At 34.1% G+C, this 23814-nt stretch overlaps 2 protein-coding genes across 2 annotated transcripts in view; both read right to left on the bottom strand.

Annotated features, from left to right (window-relative positions):
* Positions 1-446: 446 nt before the first annotated feature.
* Positions 447-22922, bottom strand: LOC124449520 (G-protein coupled receptor GRL101-like). The gene is made up of 13 exons (XM_047000465.1): positions 22858-22922; positions 15330-15401; positions 14825-14896; positions 13129-13200; positions 11642-12389; positions 11110-11395; positions 10065-10306; positions 9480-9654; positions 8442-8508; positions 8012-8204; positions 2238-2408; positions 1664-1803; positions 447-697 (listed from the first exon to the last, which is right to left on the bottom strand). Exons 3-12 carry the CDS (start codon positions 14842-14844, stop codon positions 1678-1680), a joined length of 2100 nt encoding a protein of 699 aa, XP_046856421.1. The 5' UTR covers positions 14845-14896; positions 15330-15401; positions 22858-22922; the 3' UTR covers positions 447-697; positions 1664-1677.
* LOC124449147 (tolloid-like protein 2) overlaps positions 22829-23814 on the bottom strand; it is an 18147-nt gene continuing 17161 nt past the window's right edge. Inside the window, exons 10-12 of the mRNA XM_047000098.1 lie at positions 23584-23655; positions 23026-23097; positions 22829-22928 (exon numbers count right to left, since the gene is read on the bottom strand). Coding sequence (XP_046856054.1) covers positions 22829-22928; positions 23026-23097; positions 23584-23655 — 244 coding nt within the window. The remainder of the gene's footprint in view (positions 22929-23025; positions 23098-23583; positions 23656-23814) is intronic.

Raw genomic sequence — 23814 nt, 5'->3', positions numbered from 1 at the left:
TACCTGACATTTTGGACAAACTTTGTTGAAATTTACCAGAAATAAAATTTTAACTGTCATTTGTGGTTTTACACCCTTAATAATATCGGTTTTAAACACATATCTTAAAGGGGAAAAAATACTCCTTGTAAAGACTTGCTGATCGCTGCTCAATTTCGTTAAACAGTTAATGCACATTTATCCATTGTTGGTAATTTGCCATTGAGTACACTTGGTCGGCTTGTGTTGTAATTACATTAGTGCAATTACATTAGAACAAAAACCATATTGATCATAAGATTTCTGAGCTCGATATCGGCTTATTTTCTTTTTCTTTCGAAAATTATACATTATTTCGTTATCATATTTTGCCATGTTTTTATATAGTTTTCGATTGTATTTTTTTGGATTGTATATGGTCGAGTTGTAAGTTCTGATAATAAAGGAAGTAATTCGGACAAATCTGGTAACAATGTTTAAGGAACATTTTTATTCAAATTATTTTTAGTTAACATATATGTACAGTGCATTTTTATGTACTTTTTTGTTGCATTTGTTTTTAGTTAACATAAACATGGTGCATATTTACTTCTTTACCTTAAACTTATAATTTTGGCCTCTTAACTTTAATATATATTTTTGTTTGTTCCTATGTTTAACGAGACAGACAATAAGTAATGATTATATAAGTCGTTTAAACTGTTCCAAATTTTCGAATCTAAACAACAAAATCAAAGAATATTAAAAAGTTTGCTCTCTCTGTAAAAGTTATTTTTAACTCAATAATAACGAAACAAGAGGAATTGGCATTTAATAATTTAAGCTAGTTCATAAAAGAGCGAGTAAAGAAAGCTCGGCGATACACAATGCAATAAAAGCGCTAAGAGCTGGGTAATTAATACAACGAGGCAATTTTGATTCATTTTGCTCATGAAACAATGCCTTTTACGGTTGCTATAAAGAAGCAATTAATGAAAAAGGGTGTCTTAAGCTTTTGAATTAAATGTTTCATACAAGATTTTCTTTTTTTTCGACTACATTAATATTTTGCACAAAATTGACTAAGGGCTTTTCACATGAGCGCTGTAGCCGGGATTCAGCGAAGCGTTAAATTAGATTGGCAAATGGAAAAGATTGAATACTTCACATCAAAAATTTTATCTGAGCAATTTCACATTGCTCTTACTTTTGAAATACACAAAACTTTTAAATTAAAGAAAATAATGTAGCCTGATTTGAAAATTACAACTAAAATGACTTATGAATCTTAAGAAAATGTTGCAAGTTTTGCGCTTTGCTCCTTTCAATGACTCAAAATCATTTCACGCCTCGCTTAATCCTGTTACCGGGCTCGTGTGAAGAGCCCTTAAAAGTGAAGCAAAGATAATTAAAATGCAGAGAGGCAAAATAAAAATCTTAGAGTTTCGTACATATTTTTAAGAGAACATGAAAGACAAATTCCCTTCAACAGAAAATGCATATATGCTTTAATGAGCCTATTTTCTAGCTAACGTTGGTGAATTTTGCTGCAAACTTTGCATCGTCTTTGTTACATTTCTCAGTTAATTAGTTTGATAGCTTATGTCGAAATTTATATGTATTCCAATACAACACCCTGGAAGCAAAAGAGGTCTTAATTTATATATAATGCTTTACAAAGGATTTCGTAAAATTTTAAACTTACATTCACAATCATGTTTACTTTGTAACACGAATATAGTCTTTCTGAAAATGCTTGGGATCCATCATTGCTAACTCTTGGAAAATTTCGGACGCACTTGATTTGTTTTCGTCACTCAAACAAGACACCATGATAGAATGCAACTTTAAATAAAATCATATTGATTCATGTGTTTGCAAGTACAATGAGACTGGAATATTTTTATCATTACAGTTTGACACACAGATTTCCAACATGACTGTTTCAAGATAAAAAAATATATGATCAGAGATATAGACTATTTATGCAACAGAGGATAATAATATTATAAAAATAAGCAACACTGTTTCACAGTATTTAAAACTAATAAGTGTTTTGGTGTAGCTCTAAAACTAGAGTCAGAACTCTCTGTTCCACACGTAGTGCGGAAATTTTCCTAAACTTATTACTGTCAAAATAACCAGAAAGAGCTTCTCGTAGATTCAATTTCTTTTCTAAACTACTCTTTACATAATATATCATAGAAAAATCTGAAACTCAATTATTTTAATGTGCCAAATGGCCGCTTGCTGTCATGTATGATAAATTCCATGCTTACCTCAGTACTGTTCTCCAAATTAGGACAAACATCAAGCAACGCTTTCAGAATACTTCCAAAGCCCTTAACATTTAAATTTTTGTCATTCGTCTTCTGCATATGTACATCATCACTCTGGTTTAAACACTTTAAAGCACTGAGACCTCCAAGGATAGCACTTTTAATGATCAACTTTAAAAAAACAAAAAATAAAAACTAAGAATAGCAAGCTGAAACTTTTATATTAATGGAAATTTCTGTTTTGTATTGCACTCGGACGACACTAATCATTTTGGGGAAAACGAACATGTCATATCCAAATAATATTTTTGAAAATAATCTCAACAAAAAAATTGTATTGCTATTTCACTAAGTAATGATGTCGCCATCACGATGTATTTTTAAGGGAAGGGGGATTTTTCTATATGCATGTTTCGCAGTTTTAATATTTTTGAAATCAATTTTATTCTGTGGGTTAATAGTTGCTACATTGTAAGTTATATTTCGGGAACTGACTCCGGTCGAAATATATGAGAATAGAGGTATAGTCCACCAATCCGTGTTTCACATAGTGTTTTAAAAACTTGTGTCTCAAGACGGTTGAGGCAAAAAAATACCACAATCCCACTGAACTTACCCGTCCCGTGAGTCTCCCGTGGCTTTTTCACCTTGTGCTTCAAGAGAAACAGGTAAGATTTGCTTACGCAAATATATCGCATTTCAAGACTGTTTTTCTGTGTTTTTTTTTCATAGTTTTACACTTCAGATTAAAATTTACTCTATGTCGGGTATCACAAACGGAAAAGATCGCATTGACGCGATTTATCACATCGCTCTTCGAAGGCTAAAAAATCTCTGTCGTCAACAAAGGGGCCGGACAATAGCACAATCAACGAAGAAATGATACAGCAGCTTCGTACCATCTAGTCAACTGTTGGCAAACTAAGATCTAATGTATAAGCTTGCAATAAAAGGTTTACCTAGCTTGAAGATTCCAATATTTATGTTACTACTATATATTCGCAGTATGAAAAACATGACGAGGACTCCCTTTCAGTTTCGACGTGAAACTAAGACCTCACTTCTGATCCCTTGGCTACTGAGCCACATGAGAAAAGCTATAGATTTACCAGGACAAGCTATTAAGCCACCAGAACAGGCTATTAAGCCACCCAATGCTGCTAAACACACTGATACTAAAGACGACATTCGTTGGATACTAAAGACGACATTCGTGAGAACAGACCAATCTCATCACCTGGTCGACCACAACAAATCTAGTGCCGCTCAAGCTGCTCTGTACGACCCGGAAAACATTACAATTTCGTGTTCACTCTTTCAGGAGTTTAAGGAGTTCTTAGAGAAAAAATTTCGAAGGAACGTATCCTTTGATAACGTGTGTGACATTTTAGAAGAGGAAACCATCCCTCAAGTAGATGCACTCATCGCTCCCACACTGGATCTTCAAATGTTGTCTCACATCTCCTACCAAGTAAAGAACTTCGTGCAGGAACGAAATAAGGAGATCTCAGTCACAGGCCCATTATGCTTCTTCCATGATATCTTAAAAAATAATATACCTGTACACACAAACGACATCAAGCGACTTTGGGGAAGACTTCCTTTTAATTGCACCAAAAGGTACGGAGCTTTCTCGGGGATTGGCAAGGACTCTAGCCCTGTAACTCCCAAATATAACATAAATCAAAAAGAAGCACAAAGAAGTTTTTCTCAGTCTTCAAAATATAAAACCGAAAACAGGAGAGGTCGGCTTTTTTCTCCAACCAAGTTTCGAAGTCTGACAGCAGACCCAGTTATTTTAGACATGGTTTCCGGTTCAAAAATTCATTTTCGTCAGTTTCCTCTTCCAGAAACTCCACAAATTACTCAGATTCGTAGAAAATCGGAAACACACGTGGATATAGAGATATTCAAACTTATAATGAAGGGAGCTATTTGCGAAGTCCTGTACACGACGGATGCATACAACAGTCGAATGTTCATAATCCAAAAAAAGGACGGGGATATGAGACCGGTTATAGATCACAGCTCTATGAATCGTTTCATAGAAACACAACACTTTCAGATGGAACATCTTTGATCGGTGAAAACCATCCTAAAACAGGGCTATTACATGACAAAACTGGATCTCAAGGACGCATATTTCTCTGTGGCAGTCCATCCTCAATCTCAAAAATTTCTTCGGCTCCATTGTAAAACTAAGGCCTACCAATTCAAGGCCTTACCATTCGGCCTAAATATTGCTCCGATGATCTTCACTCGACAAATGAGACTAGTTGTGAGTCATTTGCGGAAACACGATGTACTTCTAGTGATTTTTCCCGACAATATGTTGATAATAGGTACACAACCGGAAAAAACAACTCTTTTCTCTCATATGACAATGCAGTTATTGGAATCTCTCTGATTCATAGAAAATAAAGAGAAATCCATCCTGACCCCGCTCAGATGATTCAGTTTATTGGTTTCATCATAAACTCAAACAAAATGAGTTTATGATGAAACCAATACCCCCGGAAAAAAATATACTTTACATCCTTAGCGGCCAACTCCTAAGAACGGACAAACCCTCACTACGAAACGTAGTTTAAATGTTGGGTTTATTTGAGTCATTCTTCCGAGTCATCCCTCCTAGGCATCTGAAAGGCTCCTCTCCATTTTCGTGTCCTCCAAGCCCTGCTTATTTGTAGCATACACAACTCAAATTACAACTACGATACGAAAATCAAACTTCCGGAGAAACAGAAGCTGAAATTCGTTGGTGGCTTCAGAACGTTTCGTCAATCAATGGCAGCCCAATTACAATACCCACACCGGATGTCATAGTTTTTTCCGATGAGAGATGGGTTACGGTCAGCACCATTGCCCAAAACAAGGAGAAATGATCTGAAACCGAGGAATTGTCACACATAAATATTGAAATATTCTCGAACTGAAAGTAGACTTTCTGGGCATCAAGTCCCTTTTGAGAAATTGTCGTTCAGTGACATCGTTGCTTCTTAGATAAATAACAAGTGAGGGACCCACTTGTTACAGTTCCGAGAGATCTCACTGAACATGTGGGGTTGGTGCATTAAGAGACATATTCGTCGTAGCTCAAAACTTACCAGGCAGGACCAACTCCTAAGCAGACGTCGAATTCAGATAATTTCTAGACTGCACCGACTGGATGATCGACCAAAAAATAATGAAACCCTTCTTGACGAACTGTCGAATAGATCTATTCGCTTCTCACGTAACAAGGCAATCGTCGAATTACATCAGTTGGAGGCCGGACCCAGAAGCTCGACACTGGGATGCCTTTACTGAGAACTGGAAGGAACTTGCGGGATATGCCTTCTCACCATTCAACCTGGTCATGATGGTTCTCTATGAAGTGGTAGCAGATCAAGCCGAAATTGTTCTGATAGCACCAGTTAACCAGTACTACTATCCCAAAACAAATATCTCTGGCAGGACCCATCCAAACTTGCTCTGATTCATCGAATGTACCCACGTCTGCACTTGGGGTGTTTAATATATCAAGCAACGTTACGAAGCAGAGGGCTTTCCCGAAAACGTTACTAAACTACTCATAGCTCTACTCCCAAAACCTACGAATCAAGTTGGCAGTGTTGGAGCCGCTGGTGTCTTCAAAGAAAAATTAATCCTATTTCATCAAGCTTGAGGAATATTCTAAACTTTTTTGCCGACTCTTTTGATTCAAGTTTGGAATATCGAACATTTAATGTTTTGAGATCTGCCCTATCATCAACCCGTCCACGAATCGACGGGTACCTTGTCGGACTACACCCACCCACATGTCATTAATCTATTGAAAGGTATTCTACATAACCGCCCCCCTCAGCCGAGATATTCGCACACGTGGAACGTTCATACTGTAACAGCTTACTTTCAACAAATGGGAGACAACAACACCTTATAGTTTAAGTACTTTTCCCTGAAGTTGGCAACTCTCTTTGCTTGGACATCCCCCAAAAGAGTGTCTTCATCTACAAAATTGGACCTAAGTCATTATCGACTACCACTTTTCACTTAGACGTAATAAAAGTTTCCGCATTTTATACTTACATCCCAAAGGACATCAAATTATTATGCCCTGTAGCCTGTTTCAAACAATACATTTTAACAACCAGGGAGCTAAGGAAATTCGACAAGAACAAGCTTTTTCTTTCTTTTACCAAACCTCACAAACCAGTCACTTCCTTAACATTTGCCCGTTAGATTCGTTCACTGCTGGAATTAGCGAGTATAGACAAAAAAAATTTCAAAGCACATTCAGTTGGGGAGCTACAACATTAGCCACTGCTAAGAGGTCAACTTCTCTGGAAGAAATCCTAAAGATGGCTGACTGAAATAATGAATCGACTTTCAAACAGTTTTACTACAGACCAGTATTACCAAATCCAAACTTTGGTCGTATTAGATATCCATGTTCAAGTTCAAAAGATCTTGTACCTACTAAGTAAATATTATGTACTATTACTGTTTGAAAGTAGTGTTAAACTCAACCGCTTGTATTCTCGTATATTTCGACTGGAGCTCCCAAAATATAATTCGAATTATTCTACGGCTGCTCCAGCCTGCAAGTGTAATTTCGGTTATATTAGGAAACGAATGGAGAAATACATGATCCCTGCCCTTAAAGCCTCCTGTCTCACCTTTGGGGAAAAACAAGCCACAGGAGACTCATGCGACGGGTAAGTTCAGGGGGTTGTGGTATTGTATAGTCTCAGCGGTTGTGAGACATAAGTGTTTTAAAACGTGATGTGAAGCACAAATTGGTGGACCATACCTTTGTATTCTCATATATTTCTCTCTTCGTTCCATGATTTTACTGAAATTATACTTGCAGGCTGGAACAGCCGTAGAATAATTCGAATTTCTCAGAATAATTATAATTCATTTCTTTAGAAAACTACTTCAACATATTGTCTTTCCAATGATTGAATACAAAATATTTGCATTGTGCTTCAAGTAAAAAACGGGCAGGCCTCGCTTATGCATGCATTTTAGTGTAAAAAGTTCCAGCTCAAAGAAAACGGCTGAAGGTGTTTTTATATGAGCTGCCGCTCCAGTTTGGGGAGGCAACAAGACTGTACTCTCTTCTTTTAAATATTTACTTCAATTAAAAGACTAGCTAAATAAAGTTATGCACATTTGAAAAATAGGTGAAAAATACCTAGTGAAACCACTGCCTATGACGGTGTCAGCACGTATTTTAGAACTTGATAATGTATGATGTTTGAGTTTTTATGCAAAATACAGTATTTGCGAACGTTATAATCAGGCACTGTTTCAAATGGTCCTATGTTTTTATGTTTTTTGGTCTAGTTCGCTTGGCATTTGCCATCTAGCTAACAAGTATCACACTTTTTGAAATTCACATTGAGATATCTTCATTGAAACAAGCACGACATAAATTTTCAAGCAAACCTAACTCATTTTGAAAAAAAGAATTCTATACATTTAATTAATCCGACTTTTCAATTACTATATATTTCAGATAATGTAAAATGGCAATATTATTCTAACGTTTTCATAATTCAGCATAACTGATTTTGTGTAAAAAATTAAAAATCCGCTTGTATCAATTCGTTTATAAAAATTCATATTTCTTCATGACAGAGTTATCAAATAAACTTAAAACTAGACTTCTTTTTCCATTATACAGAATCTCTAAACTTCTGTTTTCATAAAAATATCGTATTTCATTGTAATAGAATAAATTCTTTTTCTAGGAATGAGTTTTCAAGTATTATTACGATCTATACCTCAGAAGAATGCAAAAGGTTGATATTCTCAGGGAGAATTGCGTAATGGACAATATTTTTTGACGAGAGAAAATCGATGGCCTCAATAATATCACACGAAATGATATAAACTGCTTCTTCTGTTAATTTGTGCCGTTTCTCTTTCAGAAAATTTGCCAAAGTCTCTTGTGAAGCCAGTTCATAACAAATCACACTAAAAAACGAAAACGATGAATTAATGTTATAGGTAGCTAAATTGTTGAGTTTTCTTTTTCTATCAAAATGTTGTTTTTGATCTGCAATGCATGTTTCAGACAGAACAAATTCCTTAGTTTGGTTTATATTAAACCAAAATAATTTATTTGATGACATCGTTGTACTCAATATCAATGGCTCACAACAAAGAAAACTAACAACATCTTATGAGCCAAATTGGCTTAAAAAAACTTACAAATCTGCTTCTTTTATGTCAAAAGCTATTTGATTGGCCAATTCTCCTTCGATGATAACATCACTCCCTATAAATTTAAAGATGTTTAGGTAAAAGCAAGAAAGCGTTTATTGAACATTTGAGAACTGGAGAAGTTGAGATATTACTTAATAATTATATATGTTGAATATAATCGCTCTTATGTTGTGTCTGTTAGTGATATTTTTTCAAAAACTTTTTGAAAGTTTGAATGTCTCTATTGCTTTACAACAAACCATAAAACAATTGAATACTTTTGTGTACACTCATTGGCGTAGCTAGAGGTCGTGCTGGTCTCGGTACGGAAAGGCTTTCACATGTTTTTAGTCGTGCTCTAGTCAGGCCACCACGACCAAATTATATATATTCCTGAACGCTGATTGGCTAGAAAACCTCATGGCCTTAGTCAGCCTTAGTTTGGTCGTGTTCTGATTAGATGACAACGACTAAAACATAAATTACTAATAATATAAAAGGCTGCATTGCCTTGTACGGTTGAATGTTTGCCTTTGGTTGTGCGCTAGTTTATCAGCACCAGTGTTTTATAAAGTGTCGAAGCATTCATTATTTTATTGTGTTGTTAGATTTATTTTTGTGCGTGAACATGGAAATCAATTAAGGGCAGTCAAACCTTGCTGCTAAAGCTCAGAGTCAGAGATATCGTTTTTAAGCTTTTACGAAGGATTGTCCTTTGAGGCAATGGTATGTATTAGAAAATACTGTTTTTGTATGGAACAATATTCTACCTCTATTAATATCTTCACGATATCTGTCTGAGAAACTACAAGTCTCTAAAGGGAGTTTATTGAACTAAGTGAAATCTCTTCGTTACTTCAGCTTTACCAAAACTGCAAAATTCTAATTTATATTGAAATTCAAATCTTGTCTGGGCTACATGCTTCTTACATGCATGCGCATTTTGCAGCATATTTGAATTTAATTCCTGATTCTCTGATAGAAAAAACATTTCAAGCACGGTAAAAAGTCTTCATTTCCACAAAATTCTTAGTACACTTTTACCTTTAGCACTCCAAAGAAAAGACATAATTTTAGAATGTCCACCTTCCATAGACAGCGACGAAAGTGTCTTTGTTAATTGACTCCATGAATCCTCATTTTCATTAGTGTAAACATTGATCAAACAAGGAGCACTTACACTTTTCTCTTCGTTCAATTCAACGCCAATGATTGATTTCTAAAAATAATCGAATCCACAATGTTTTGTAGGCAGAGAATATTATCGCTCATTCAAAAAAAATCAATGTCAGATTTTAACTCAAGTTGAATATGAAATTTGAATCGACGAAAAATGTTAAATTTCCAACAAGAAAGCAATAAGAAAATTACAGTAATGTTTTGCAGAACAGATCCAGCTTTAGGCAAAATGAATTAATATCTGCAATCTTGAAATCAGAATATATTTGACTGGCTATTTGGTTTATTCAAACATATTTTCCAACCTAGCTTGCATGCTTTTTTAGTAGAAAAATTATGTTCGACTTAAAAATTGTGATATCTATTTTCAAAACTTAACTCTACACTTTTAAGGTAAATGATAAACAGCAGTTTCCTTAAAAAACCAATCTTTAAAATGAAAATGGTTACCACTGAGTTTTTGTCTTGAGTAAACTGTGATTGTGTAGCTTGTAAACATCTTATTCTGGGTTTCGTTGCGGGGACTGTCTGGAGGCAATCGTGAAAGGTGTGTGGTTCAATAAAAGTACCCTCGGCTATCTTCACTTCATCGTCTTCAAAGCCTGTATTAAATGTTGCCAACATTTGATGAGAGGAAGCTGATGGTGTTGTCGCGGTACTATTTCCGTTAATTGGAACATGTCGTTTTGTCACTAAATAATTCATAACTTACATGAATGAAAACAAGCAAACCTATGTTTTGATAACAAGTTTTAACAAATCTTTATGTTTTTTTTACACAGTATTAAGTGGTGAAGCCACCCCGATCTTATACATCTGTAATGCAAAATTTTCTACAAAACCATGATTCACTTCTTATTATAGAAAGTTAATTATATACATTCATTGTTTTCTACAGTTATTGAACACAAATATATTTGCAATGTAAAAAAATGGCTGCCTTTGCTATTGACGACAAATTGAAAAAGTTATTATTAAGCGACCTTAACAAGACATTTCACTTTTAAAAGCTAAAAAATTACTTGGTGTGAAAACGCTTAAATTTGTTTGAGAACCTGGATAGAGCTGCCTCAGACCAAACTTAATAAGTCAATTGACGGATCTTATACACGTTGAATTATTTTAACTGAGTCTTCAAAAAGTTGGACTAAAATTCTTGCGTTCAACTGCATGATTTAATAAGAATTCTGATTGAAAATAAATGCTACTTCTATAGGAATACTTTTATTATTTAATGGGTACTGTTTAGGAACCCATTCTAAACTTTTGGCTTCAATTAATTATAGGTCATTAGCTGGAGGTTTGAATTTCACATGACCATGGAGTTTACTAAAACAATAACATTACATAGAGGGAACGCTCAATTTTACTCAACGAATTTTTTTTCAATGGAAAAGTAGTTGTTAATAGAAACATCCCCCTCTTAGGTTAGTGGTCCCAGTGTTAACTAGATATTCGACGTGAATGTAGATGAAAGCATTAAAATGCGTTGTACCATCGTTGTTAGCACACAATGGCTCTCTTCTGGTGAACATTTTGGAAATCTTTTCGACGACATAATGAGTGGAGAACGTATAAAGCAAGGGATTGATGGACGAATTTACAGGTAGAACAAACACTGCTATCCACGCATACACCTGTTTTGTTGGGTCATAAAGATTTCCTGTTAAAGCCAGAATACTTAACATAATGATTGGAAACCAACAGGCAAAATCGGTCAGAATGATAAACATCATTCGTTTTGCAACCTTGGAATCTTGGTTCATTCTTGTGGATCGAACCTACAAATTAAAGAATATTTTAACTTTTTCTAAAGTTATATTAAACCGGTTCCTGATAAGCAACCATCAAGTTTGCCTCTCTTTTACAGATGTTGCTAAACTGTTATCCTGATAAGAAACACTTTCCATGAAAAGAGTGAGTTTTGATGCAAGCGCACTTTTAAAAAAACAGTTTTCGTTACTATGGATTAACTTTCTTATATTGTTAATATGATGATTAAAAACAGGATTTAGCGAAATACGTACTGCTTTAGCTGATCTAGCAACTGTCTTATACATGATAACATACGCAAGGAGAATAAGTAAAAAAGAAAGGCCATTTAGTATGAGGAAGATAAATACAGAGTACTCCCATCCAGAAGAACGGTCTCTTGATAGTTGCATCGGAAGACAGACGGCTGATCGTCCAAAGAAATTGACATTGTGTGAATAATCATAGAAGTACGTATCGTAAATCAATGGTGTAAGAGAAATTGCCATGCCAAGTATCCAAACCACACACATAATAACAGATGCTCTCTTCAATGACCATCGTTGAAAACGAAATGGAAACACAATACAAATAAATCTATCCAGCGTAATCACAGAGAGTGTGAGAACAGAAACCTCACTAGAAATGGTCGATATTACTCCAGCAAATTTACATAGATCACTTGCTCGCCAATTTACATCGTGTTTGAAATACACTCCATCCCATAACTTGTCTTTGAATGCTATAATCAGCATGTAGACACCCATCAAAAAATCAGCAACAGCTAAGTGTGTAAGTAGAAATGAATTGACTGGATTAATATCCTTGACAAAAATCCGCCAGGCAATGACCATCAAATTTCCTGAAAACGCCATAATTCCAAGAATCCACATCGAATACTTTAGAACAGAATTTTTTAGCAGTTCGTCACAGCTTGATAAACCATCGTCTGCTTGAGAGATGCAGATTGCACGAGGGTTGCTTTGCTTTACATGACAGCATATAGTAAAATGGTCAACTTTTCTATAAAGAAAAAGACAAATGAGCAAGTTATCTTTTCCACTTTTGTTACTTTTATTATTGATTTTGCTATAATACATGACATTTGTGTCAAATGCATTTGACATAATTATTGATTATCATTTATTCAACTATTCGAAACTTGAAACCATTTATCAGAAAGGATTCTTTCTTTTGTTAGGTTAATAAGTTGTAAATATTTTTAAGTTATGATATTCATTCTTGCTAAAATGTTCGCTTATGTCCCTGATATATTTTTATGCAGCACTGTCTCAAAGTAAACAAACAAAAGATAACAGGAGTTAGTATTCTGCATGTGTTAAAATGAAAATTAACAGTTAAAGATGGTACGCAGGTCATGTGGTGGAGCTGATAAGCTCTTTTCAAAACTTAATGAGACAACACTGATACAAAATATAGGCTGGGAAATGTTCAAAATTAATGCCTAGATTAATATCCAAAATTAATATCCAGTTGTCCTATAGAATAGAGCAACCAGCTTGAGCAACTGGAAAGTCATTTATGTTTTTAGTAAATTAAAAAATTATGTTAAAGTATAAGACAAAATATAGCGTGCATAGTGATACTAGAAAGTGATTTAAGTGTTACTACCATTTTACTGAACAAATCAAATTAACATAAGATAAAAAGAAAGTATGGCGAACTTACTTGTACTGAAATAACACGTTTTATACATGTTTGGCATATTTTAATTTTTGTATTTGCAGTAGTGTGTACTTACACAAATTGAAGAGAGTAGAGGTGCCGAAATAAGCCATCCGGAACTGTTTGAAAACGATTGTTTGAGATGTCTCTAAAAATGAAAAATATGATTTTTACATTTTTTTGCTGAAATGGGAAATATATTTGCTAGTGAATTTTACAAAGTAAGACAAATATATGTATTAAATTGTTACAATTGAAAAACGTACTTACAATTCTCTCAAATTTTTCAAGTCGTAAAAAGCGTTGTGCTCTATTTTTTGGATTTTATTGTGTGCAAAGTTCCTTAAGATATAAGAAAATAATTCCGATATTGTAAGATCTATATAAGTTAGCAAAATTTATAATGTCATAGTAGATGAACCTTATTGTCTTTAATAAAAGCAGAAAGCTCAATGGTTTTTTCAAAGTTTTAGAAAAAATTAGCATAATTTTAAGATTATTATAAAGATTCTGTCAATCGAGAAGGCTAAAGATGTCTAGTTTTCTTAATAAAAATCAAATATAGCAACGCAAAAATTTGAAATGGATAGCGTTATCCATTGGATAGCGTTATCCTGGATAGCGATATCCATTGGATAGCACATTTTTTAAACGGTTAAAAAAGTTCTTAAAAAGGAAAAATATAAGGTTTGATCTGAGTAATCACTGAAATAAAATATTTTATTTAAAGTAACAAAATTTCTTTGTTGTAAAATTTTATTATCCAATGGATCATGCTGTATCCAAGCTTTGTGCAACCGGCCCCTGAAGTATGGTATGCCTAATTTGCACATCATATTGAAGTATGTGTTTTTCCTTTTATAAAACAATAAATTGATACAAATCCTACATCTTATAATATCAAGAGTATGAATAAAGGCATGCTAAAAAATTCTTTGAAACAAGTTAAAAATCCTTTTTGCACTATCAAAAAATCATGATTTAATTGTTAATTGCAGATAAATTCAGTTAGGTCTTTACCAAAAAATAGTAAAAAATATATGAGTTGATATGAGCTACTTATACCCAAATGAAATAAAATGTGTATATTCTTATTATACAGAAGCTGCCTTAGTAGTTTCAGACTTCGTGCAATCTACAGCATGTGCTTCAGTAATTATATATACATTATTAAAATTTATCTAGCTGTTTTTATAAAACCTCGGCATATTGAAATGGCATGGAGTAAACATTACCTCAAATCAAGCGTAAATAATGTTAAGTTGAGCCCCCATATATAATACTCTTATACACAATTAATAAAATTGCTTAAATGTCAAAAAATGTGTCAATGACATTCAATCTGACAAAAGTCAAAATGCAGGAGTATTTGATTAAGAAATCTCTGATTCAAAATTTTGCCATCAAAAATTGCCTTAGCTAAAACAGTTCTTTTTGAGACTTTCTGTTTATCTTGGTTTTCTCTTGAGTTTCATTGTTTTTGGGGTTTTATGCCATTCATTACAGCAATGGAAATTTTTACAGCTATATTTAATTTTTTTACTACCACCAATTAAGGCCCATTTTAAGCGTCGCATTTTACATGTGCCGAATGCAGTAAAAACAAAAGAAAAGGTAATAGATAAAATTCCTCATGTTCTTTTGTTTTAAGTGCATTTGGCTCATGTGAAATGCGACGTTTGAAACAGGTTCAAGTCTTTGTTTAGTTAATTCTGTGATTGTTTTAACTAGCACAGAACATTTCTGGCAAAAAATATAAAGTTTTGTCGTACAAAATTTGGAGTTGAGTCATGTTCCAAAGCCAAGAGGACTTGATCTTATCCAGTTTGTTTCCTTTCAAGTTTCTAGACAAAATATCAGGAATTAGATCAATCCACTGTTTATTTTTTTAATTAAGGTTAAAATGTACCATTAGACATAATTCATGTGGATTAAATATTTGCTTATAATTATTTCTTATTAAGATGTGTAAGAAAAATTGTTAAATAATATACACTAAGACTAATAAATTTACTGCATACAATTAAAGCAATTTTATTTTAGATTCAAGCTCTTTCAATTAAATCTCTTTTTATAAACTGCTAAAACAGGTTAACAGATTTGGTACTTCAGTTTCTGTACACTGCACTCACTTGATTCTTTAAGCAATAAAAAGAAGTTAAGAAAAATGCATTGTACTGTGATTCAGCTCAATGATTAAGTTAAGGGTGGTTTTTTGTGCATGTCCTGAATGATACCCTTTTTTATACATTTTTATCATAGCATTGGAGCACTTACAGAGATTTAAGATGAGACAAACCATGAAACGTTTTTTCGCCAATTTTATAAAGGACATTATAATCAAGATATCTATAATGCAAAAAGCAATTTATACAAAATTTAAATTTACAAAACCTCACAAGTCCATTAAAAACTTTGTAGGAGGAGCTGTAAAACAAAAAATCAATAAATTAAATATGTATATATCTTAGTTTAAAACCAGAAGTTCTCTCGTAGGCGGCTTATGTCAAAAACTTTTGGTTTCTTTAAACATAAGATGGTATGAAGTGGGATAAGTGGAAATCACGAAAGAAATATAAACACACACAATCACAAAGTAGACAGACATGAGGAGAAATGAAATTATATCAAAGCAACTGAAGGACAATGAAGTTTCCTTGGATGTTAAGAGATGGTTTCATTTTGTTCATTAAGAGGCTTTGAATAAGAAGCTCTTGCGAGTCTGAGCAATAAGAAGTATTTTAAATTCCTCAAAGGTGGTAGTGTTTTCTGTGAATTTAAGGTGTGATAGTATAGAGGGATGAATGGGATGTTTAGAAGGTTTGTCAGTGAAAGGGGTGATGCCCAAATTAGAATGTGTAGGTGGCGGGTGGTTTGACCCACGAACGATGCTGAGCAGCAACGACACTATTTAAAGAATAGACAACTTTCAATTTCAGAGTTTTTGGAACTTTGTCTTGAAAGGAAACAGGCTGAAAAGGCGTTTTGTGGATCGAAACAACAATCGTATTTCACAGTGTGAGAAAGTGGCACGGCAAAGGCGATTGATTTGTTTGCTGATTTGGGATGAGTGTAAACCAGTCTTACATGTCGTAAAATTTGTTTATATATGACAGAATAGCGATCTTCAAAAGTAAGCATAAATTGACAAAATTCATAATGGTGCCGTTCATATAATACCCTTCTTCGCCTCCACATTAGCTACTTAAAAATTACAATAAAATTGTAATTATATTAATAGTCAGGCAGATAGACATAGTAAAATATAACTTACGGTTTTTTGGGACAATTTATTTTTGTGATAAATGTATAATTGAAAGGATGCTTAACACGATTCCGCATGTTGGACACTTTGGGTTTACTTGAGGGATGATTCCAACAATATTTTTCGCTCCCCTCGTATTCAAATTAGTTTGACGCCATGTTTTATGTTTATTTCATGACAAGAAGCGAGCGCGCAATGCATTTTGACCAGCACCTAATGGGAAACGTCACGTACTATTAAAGCCTTCACCAGATAGCGCAATTAAAACATAAAAAAGTGCGACAGTAATATTTCACTATTGAATGAGCGAACATGTCCAAAAAGCGGAAATTAAGACCATTTAATATATGTTTAACTTTAGTTCCACCTTAAAAACGAAAGAAGGTCAAAAGCAATGCTTGCAGCACACATTGTTGAAACCAAACGATCGAAAATATACAAATTTTAGTAAAATATCCAGACAAGCAATTAATAAAGCTGTCCAGGTTAGGAAAGAGAATAAGGGATTGAAATAGTTCCCTCCTGGTGAGAGGAATTGCCAGGGCTTGACTACAGTTTTTACCGAAATGCTATCAGAACACATGTACAGCAAGAAATTAGATGATGTAGTAGTTAGTAATTAGTGATTAGCAGTGGCGTAGCTAGCGGTCCCGCTACTCCCGCCCGGCGGGAGTAGAAATTTCCCAAAAAAATAATAAATATTCTATTTGGACATAAGATATACATTATTTCACGAACAATTTGTAATATTATGTTTTATTCGTTCATATTTACGCTTTTATTAGGTGGTTCGTAATCGTAATACAGCAAAATCTCAAGATTTGTTATGTAACCTAGCAACCGCCTTTTCTCGCACATTGTATACTCGCGCGATTCTCCACGTATTCCGCCCATCTTCAGAGGGCGGAACATACAATATAATTCTATATAAGAAGTTTTGAATTCTGGTTGGCTAAGGGACTTGACGCATGCTCAAATCTGCTCTTTTTATAGTCGAACTCCCGCTATTTTAAATTGGCGGAGGTTGTAATTATTCGACCTTTCAATACGAGTACAGCGATTAGTGATTATCAAATTACGTGTCATTGTCGGCATTAATTTTCCATTGTGTTTACTCTCAAATTGCTATTTTGTATTTGTGTATGACACAATGGCTTCAAGTGCGACTGCGATTTGCTCAACTGATGTTGATTTAGTAAATAGCTTATTAGCTAAACCGTTCTCTGCTCGATCGTCGGTCGAACAGAATGTTATCGTTCATGAACGGCCTACTCCTGATTTAACTATCCAAAATAAGGGAAGAGCATTTCAGAGAGATTGGTATGAGGCGAAGGACTGGCTGTGTGGCAGTACAACCTTGCAGAAAGTGTTTTGTTGGCCATGTCTAATGTTTTCCCCAAAAACATGGCCATCGTGGGCTAAGAATGGCTACAACAATATGCGGAGTATTATGTCTGATGCTAAGAAGCATGAAAAATCTAAATCGCATTTGACTGCATTTAAGACATGGAAAACGTATGGAGCTAGTGAACGAATTGATTGTCTTATGTCCCTCGCTAGAAGAAATGAGATTCAGCGTCACAATGAGGAGGTAAGACAAAATCGAGAAATTTTAAAAACTGTTACTGAGGCCGTGCTGTATTTGTCAAAGCAAGAGTTGCCATTTAGAGGTCACAATGAGTCCGAAGGTAGCTTGAACAAAGGTAATTATAGAGAGTTGCTCGAATGTTTTGTTAAGTTTGATTCTGTATTTGAGCGTCGACTGCACAGTAGACTAGCAGAATCTGATATAGTTGGTGACAGAAGATTTACTGGAGTCTCCCCAGAAATTCAAAATGGTCTTATCAGCTGTCTTGATTCAATTATTGAAGATGAAATCAGAAAGGAATTAAATGATTGCACATTTATGAGTATTCAGGTTGATGAAGCATCTGATGTCTCCACCAAAGAGCAGCTAAGTGTTATTGCTCAGTTTGACAAAGCAAGTGAAATTATGGAGAGGCAATTAGGATTTGTGGATGTAAGTATGAACAGAAATGCCACAGCAATATCACAAGGTGTCAAAGATAAACTTGGTCAGTATTCTAATATAAAAGAAAAACTGGTTTTACAAACATATGATGGTGCTTCTGTCATGTCTGGCCATATCAATGGTGTTCAAGCATTGGTTCGACAAGAGTATCCTTTTGCTCATTTTGTTCATTGTGCAGCTCATAGATTGAACCTGGTCCTATGCCAGTCAGCCTCATCAATTTCTCCTGTTAAAATCTTTTTATTAATATAGCTACATTCAGCACATTTACAAGCAATGCCCCAAAAGAAAAGCTTTTCTCACATCTAACAACCTTGAGTTTCCTGCCCTGGTGAAACAAGATGGTATTATCGCTCTAGATTAATCAATGTATTGCACAAAAACTATGAAAAACTTTTAGATATTTTTGAGGGGTACTTGAACAACCAGCTGGGTGGGATGATGAGTCATTAAGTAAAATAAGTGGCTTACTGCATTATCTTGATAGCTTTCTCTTTTGTTTTCTAGTGTGTGTTTTTTACAGGATTTTAGAACAGTCCACAATTTTGTATTCCATTCTTCAAAATAGGGAAACCCATTTTAACTATGGCATAAGCAAGATTGACAATTTCAAGCAGTTTATTGTGTCACTTCGCACAGATCAAGCTTTCACCGAGTTTTACCAAACTGCACTAGAAAAGTAGGCCCACCAGCAACCAGAGCAGATAGTAGATACAATTACAAACAGCTTTATTTTGAGATTATTGATTCCATTAAAGGCATGTTAAGTGAACGATTTCAAGATATTAATCAGTTCGAGTTTTTAGACCTTGTAAATCCTAAACTATTTACTACATGGAAGGGCATAGTTCCACAGGAGAAGATCAATCTTCTCAAAGATAAGTATAGTCCTCTTTTGACATCCAAACTTTGGAGAGTCAACTTTCCTTCATTTACAACGACAAGGACTTTCACAAAGAGTGCAGTAATGAGGTTCTTAAATACATCTTCAAATTTAATCTCCAGTCGAGTTTAGGTCAAGTGGTAAATTTGTTAAAATTGAATGGTGTGTTGGCAGTGGCAAGTGCTTCAGTTGAGAGGTCGTTTTCTTGCTTAAAAGGGTAAAAGCTATTTAAGAAATAGAATGGGTCAAGGTCGGCTTAGCTCTTTGTGTAGAATATCTATTCACAAAGATATCATTGAAAAGAAAGAGGAATCAGAGGTGTTGCATAACGAGGTGGTTGAAAATTTGTAGAAAAACCCAGGAGGCTGGCCTTTCTTTATAAATGATGAGTATAGTATGTGTTTTGATATTTGTTCGTATAATACATGGTACTTCATTGAGAAAATTAAGCATAACTTTAAAGAATAAAGCCATCCCTGTCTACTTGCCCCAATCTAAACAAGTTTAAACTAACAAGTAGAATGCTAAGAAAAATCTCTCTATGCACTTTAGAAGTGTCGTATACTATATTATTTTTGTGCTAATACAAATTTCTTCTGTTTATGCAGGGGCAGTGATGAGTAAATTATGTTTTAGGGGACAATTGTCTCCTGCGTAACGTTTCTCTGAGCCACCTTTAGTACCTTTTAACTAGTTGCAGTTTCAACGATTGCCACATTAAGAATGCAGCTAACAAAATGGGTTTTATAAATTATTGTACAACAAATAATTCGCCCTCAAAATCGCAGGAAATGCTTTTTCCAAGGCTCTGGATTTCAAAATTTTCCGGGGGAGCATGCCCTCGGACCCCCCTAGTGGGGTCGCGCCTCCGGCGCGAGATGCATTGGCGGAAGTGACTATTTTTCCTAGCTACGCCACTTGTGATTAGTAATTTTATACAAGTTAGTCTCAGTCTCCAATGTCAACGAGCAATACTGACCACCAAGGCATAATTTTTCTCGGAGACGTTTCTCGCATTCATTTAACAAATTCACTTTAATTTTACGTACAACATTTATTTTTTAGAAAATGTAGATAGTAGTTAAAATATTTATTTTCATACACTGATTGCTATGTATATCATTAGTTATGCAATATACGTAAATAAAATGTGTGAACAAGTACAACAATTCAGCAATAAATAAAATAGCATGTCCTTACTGTATAAGAAAAATATTCGACAAAAAAATTTGTATATATATATTAAAACGTTAGCTATTAAGGATACAAACTAAAGATATTGAGGATACAAAGCATAACAAAAACGTTAAACTGAAAATGATGCTCCAAATATGCAGGAAGAGGTTATTTTGACTCCTGAGAAGTGAAACTTGTGATGCGTAAGTCACGATTACTGATAGGCACAGAGGCGTAGCTAGAACATTAATTAGGGGTGTGGGGTGTGCATATTCATATATTTTGTTGTGTCCTACTGATTTCTTTTGTAAGTGATTTGAATTTCAAAAGAAATTAGGAAACAACTGAATATATGAATATACACCCCCCTCCCAATTAACGTTCTAGTTACGCCCCTGTATAGGCAGACACTAATAGCACAGGAACTTGTTACGGGACTTGTTACCGAGAAATTACCAGTAATGATACGCAAAACAGGACCATAACGACGAGGTTTCCCAGAAACTAGTCGCTTTTATCGAGCGAGAATAAAGTTATTAGTGCATGGTTGTGAGTGATGCGCATGAATGAATACGAGAAACGTTTCCGAAAACATTAAAAAGGGTTATAAAAAATTATCAGTCTTCCTCGTTAAAATTCGTTAAAATTTTAATAATCTCTTCTTCATCCCTGTTTTCCAAGACTTATCTTGGCCAATGCATTGCTGTGTGTATAGTTCTGATCGTTCTGATTGCATGTCGGTGAAAACTGTAGACAAGTCCTGGCAATTCTTTCCCAGCAGTGAAGTAATTCAATTCAATCTCTTTAATCTTTTCTAACTTGGGCCGCTTTATAAACTGCTTGTCTAATTTTTCACTGAAATTTGTTATACCTTCGGTCGTTTGGTTTCGGCAATGCATGATGCAAGCATTGCTTTTGACCTTGTTTCGTTTTTTAGTTGAAACTTAAGTTAAACTTGTATCACTTATTAATTTAAACTTATTAACTTAAGTTAAACTTATATCAATTTTTAATTAATCAATTAACATTTAAATATTAGCTTAATGGCAAAGTTGATTTTACAGGAAATTTACTGAAGACAATCATAGTTTTAAGTTCTTTTAAACATTTGTAATTGCATTAGGGCCTCTGTTGATAACAAGTGCATTTAGCACTTGACAGAGCTACCCTTTAGATAAAGATTTCATTCATTCAAATGGTTTTGATTTCAGCATTTTGTAAATATTCTTTCGCTCAATAGTAAAAATTACCGACGCCCTATTTAGGTTTTAATTGCACTATCTGATGAATGCGTTCATAGTAAACGACGTTTACCATTAGGCGCTAGTCAAAATGCATTGTGGGCTCGCGTCTTGTCATGAAATAAACATAAAACATGGCAGGTAACTAATTTAAATACGATGGGAGCAAAAATGTTGTTGGAATTATTCCTCAAGTAAATTCAAGATGTCCAAAATGCACCTTTAAACTATACATTTATCACAAAAATGAATAGTCCCAAAAAACTGTAAATGTTGGCAATATCATCATATTTATTTATAGAATGCAACAAGTTCGGATTAGTTACAATGTAGTAAACATTTTTTATTTATGCATGCGAAGGGGTAAGCGCTTCCTTGAATTTCAGAGTGAAAGAAAAGTTGGCGGTGTCTAGGATGCAAAAACAAGAATGATTGTATTAGGTTTTACATTGTGGTGAAGTGTGGAAGTGCTTGTAAATGTGTGAGTTTTTGTCAGAATGTGTGTGCTCTTTGATGCGTGTGTATGGATGGCGCGAGTTGTTTCACCAATATAACGGGAATTACATCCGAAGAATTCGTATACAACGCATGATTTGAGAGTAAGGAGGGAATGGTGTCTTTGAAACTAAAAATGTTTTTTTATTTTAAAGAAATAGTAAACAGGTTTAATGTCCAGGTCAATACAAAAGCGCTTTGTTAAGTTTCATAATTTTTGTCAAGTAGTGTGAGTTGGAGCCAATGTAACGAAGTTTATAATAGTGAGTGTTGCATGGGTTTCGTTTGATTGGATTCGTTTGATGTTAGTGCGTCTGGCTGTTTTTTTTTGAGAGAGAGATTTGATAACTTTATCTATGAAATGGAAAGTGAAAGAATTGCGTTTTAAAGATTTTGCGATCTAGGACAAATTAAAAAATTTTTAGGGCAAACTTAAAGAGAAATACTCGATTAAAGTACGCAAGCGTAGTTTTGTCGAAAAACTCAATAACGAATTGAAACAACTTTGTTGAAAATATTGCTTCTTTTTTAAAGCTACTTCTATCATTTCAAGCGTTCTTATTGGCTCACAGGCCAAAATTTCGACAAGAGTTCTCATTGGTTTAAAATTATCGCACCTTGTTAAATGACATTTATAGCTAATGCAATCTTTTTGCCTAATACCTTCAACTTAAAAATCATTAATTATTGTAAGGCCTTTTCTGGAAACTTACAAAATCTTAGATTCTTGTTTCGAGAGAAAACTCTGTTTTCTAAAATCTTCAACGAATTTTGACGAAGACTCCTAGAAAAAAAAAGATAGCATCTCGTCAAATAAAATTGACTTAAATCTTACGAAACTCCTTACTTCATCTATGTATTCAACTGTTTTCAAAACTTACAATACATTTAAGTTTTTCAAAGATTTTAAAAATGTGGGATGTAGTTCGTCTATCCAGTTCATGCTGAGGTCTCTATAATGAAATAAAAAAGCATTTCAATGTTCATATAGATCAATGCAAGCAGCTCAATAAAACACACAAACTAAACAGCGATAAAAAGAAAGACCTAATTAATATCCCGAATAGGTTGAAAAGTCCGGCACTTCTCTTAAAGAGTTTACTGATAAAATAACTCTTGTATAGGGAAAATTCGATTTCTATACTTATCATTGCTTTTTTTATAAATTAAAAAATAAAAGAGTATTTCAAGCTCACTGAGAACGACAAAACTGTGTTGTATTTCTAAAACTAAAAAGAGCGTAGCCAACCAATTAGAGGACCATTTAATAGCTATTGCTGCACTCGTAGCTAACAATTCATTCACTTTGAGATTGAACTGCAATATAGCACAAAAAGCCACCATTTCTGGATTCATTAAAGGAGTAAACAAAAACTTTAGTAAATAAAGTGTAAATACTAACGTCACGTTGAATCTGTTTATTTTATTGTTTAACTTACAAAGTCTCCATAGTTTTTACATGATGCAGGAGTATTTTCGGAAGCTTTGATATATAATTAAATGACAAACGACTGCAAAGAAAAAAAAGATTTTTCAAATTGGTATATTTTACGAAACTATAGATGCATACGCCAGACAAAATAAAGATATAAATAATCATGCAATGATATTTTTTCAATGCCATTTTCCTAAGAAGAAATTTAAGTAATTTTATGTGTTTGAAATTAAAG

The sequence above is a fragment of the Xenia sp. Carnegie-2017 genome, unplaced genomic scaffold, assembly GCF_021976095.1.
Source record: "Xenia sp. Carnegie-2017 unplaced genomic scaffold, XeniaSp_v1 HiC_scaffold_23, whole genome shotgun sequence".
Taxonomy (NCBI): Eukaryota; Metazoa; Cnidaria; class Anthozoa; order Malacalcyonacea; family Xeniidae; genus Xenia; species Xenia sp. Carnegie-2017.
The sequence above is the reverse complement of the archived record's forward strand: the minus strand, read 5'-3'. Positions and strand labels throughout refer to the sequence as shown.

Excerpts from the sequence above, each read along its gene's own strand:
- LOC124449520 (XM_047000465.1), bottom strand. The coding sequence starts at position 14,844 with ATGACTCAACTCCAAATTTT. Across the intron at positions 10,307-11,109 it reads ATTGTGTGCTAACAACGATG|TGACAAAACGACATGTTCCA; the intron begins GTACAACGCATT and ends TGAATTATTTAG. Across the intron at positions 8,509-9,479 it reads TTTTCTTTGGAGTGCTAAAG|GGAGTGATGTTATCATCGAA; the intron begins GTAAAAGTGTAC and ends TTAAATTTATAG.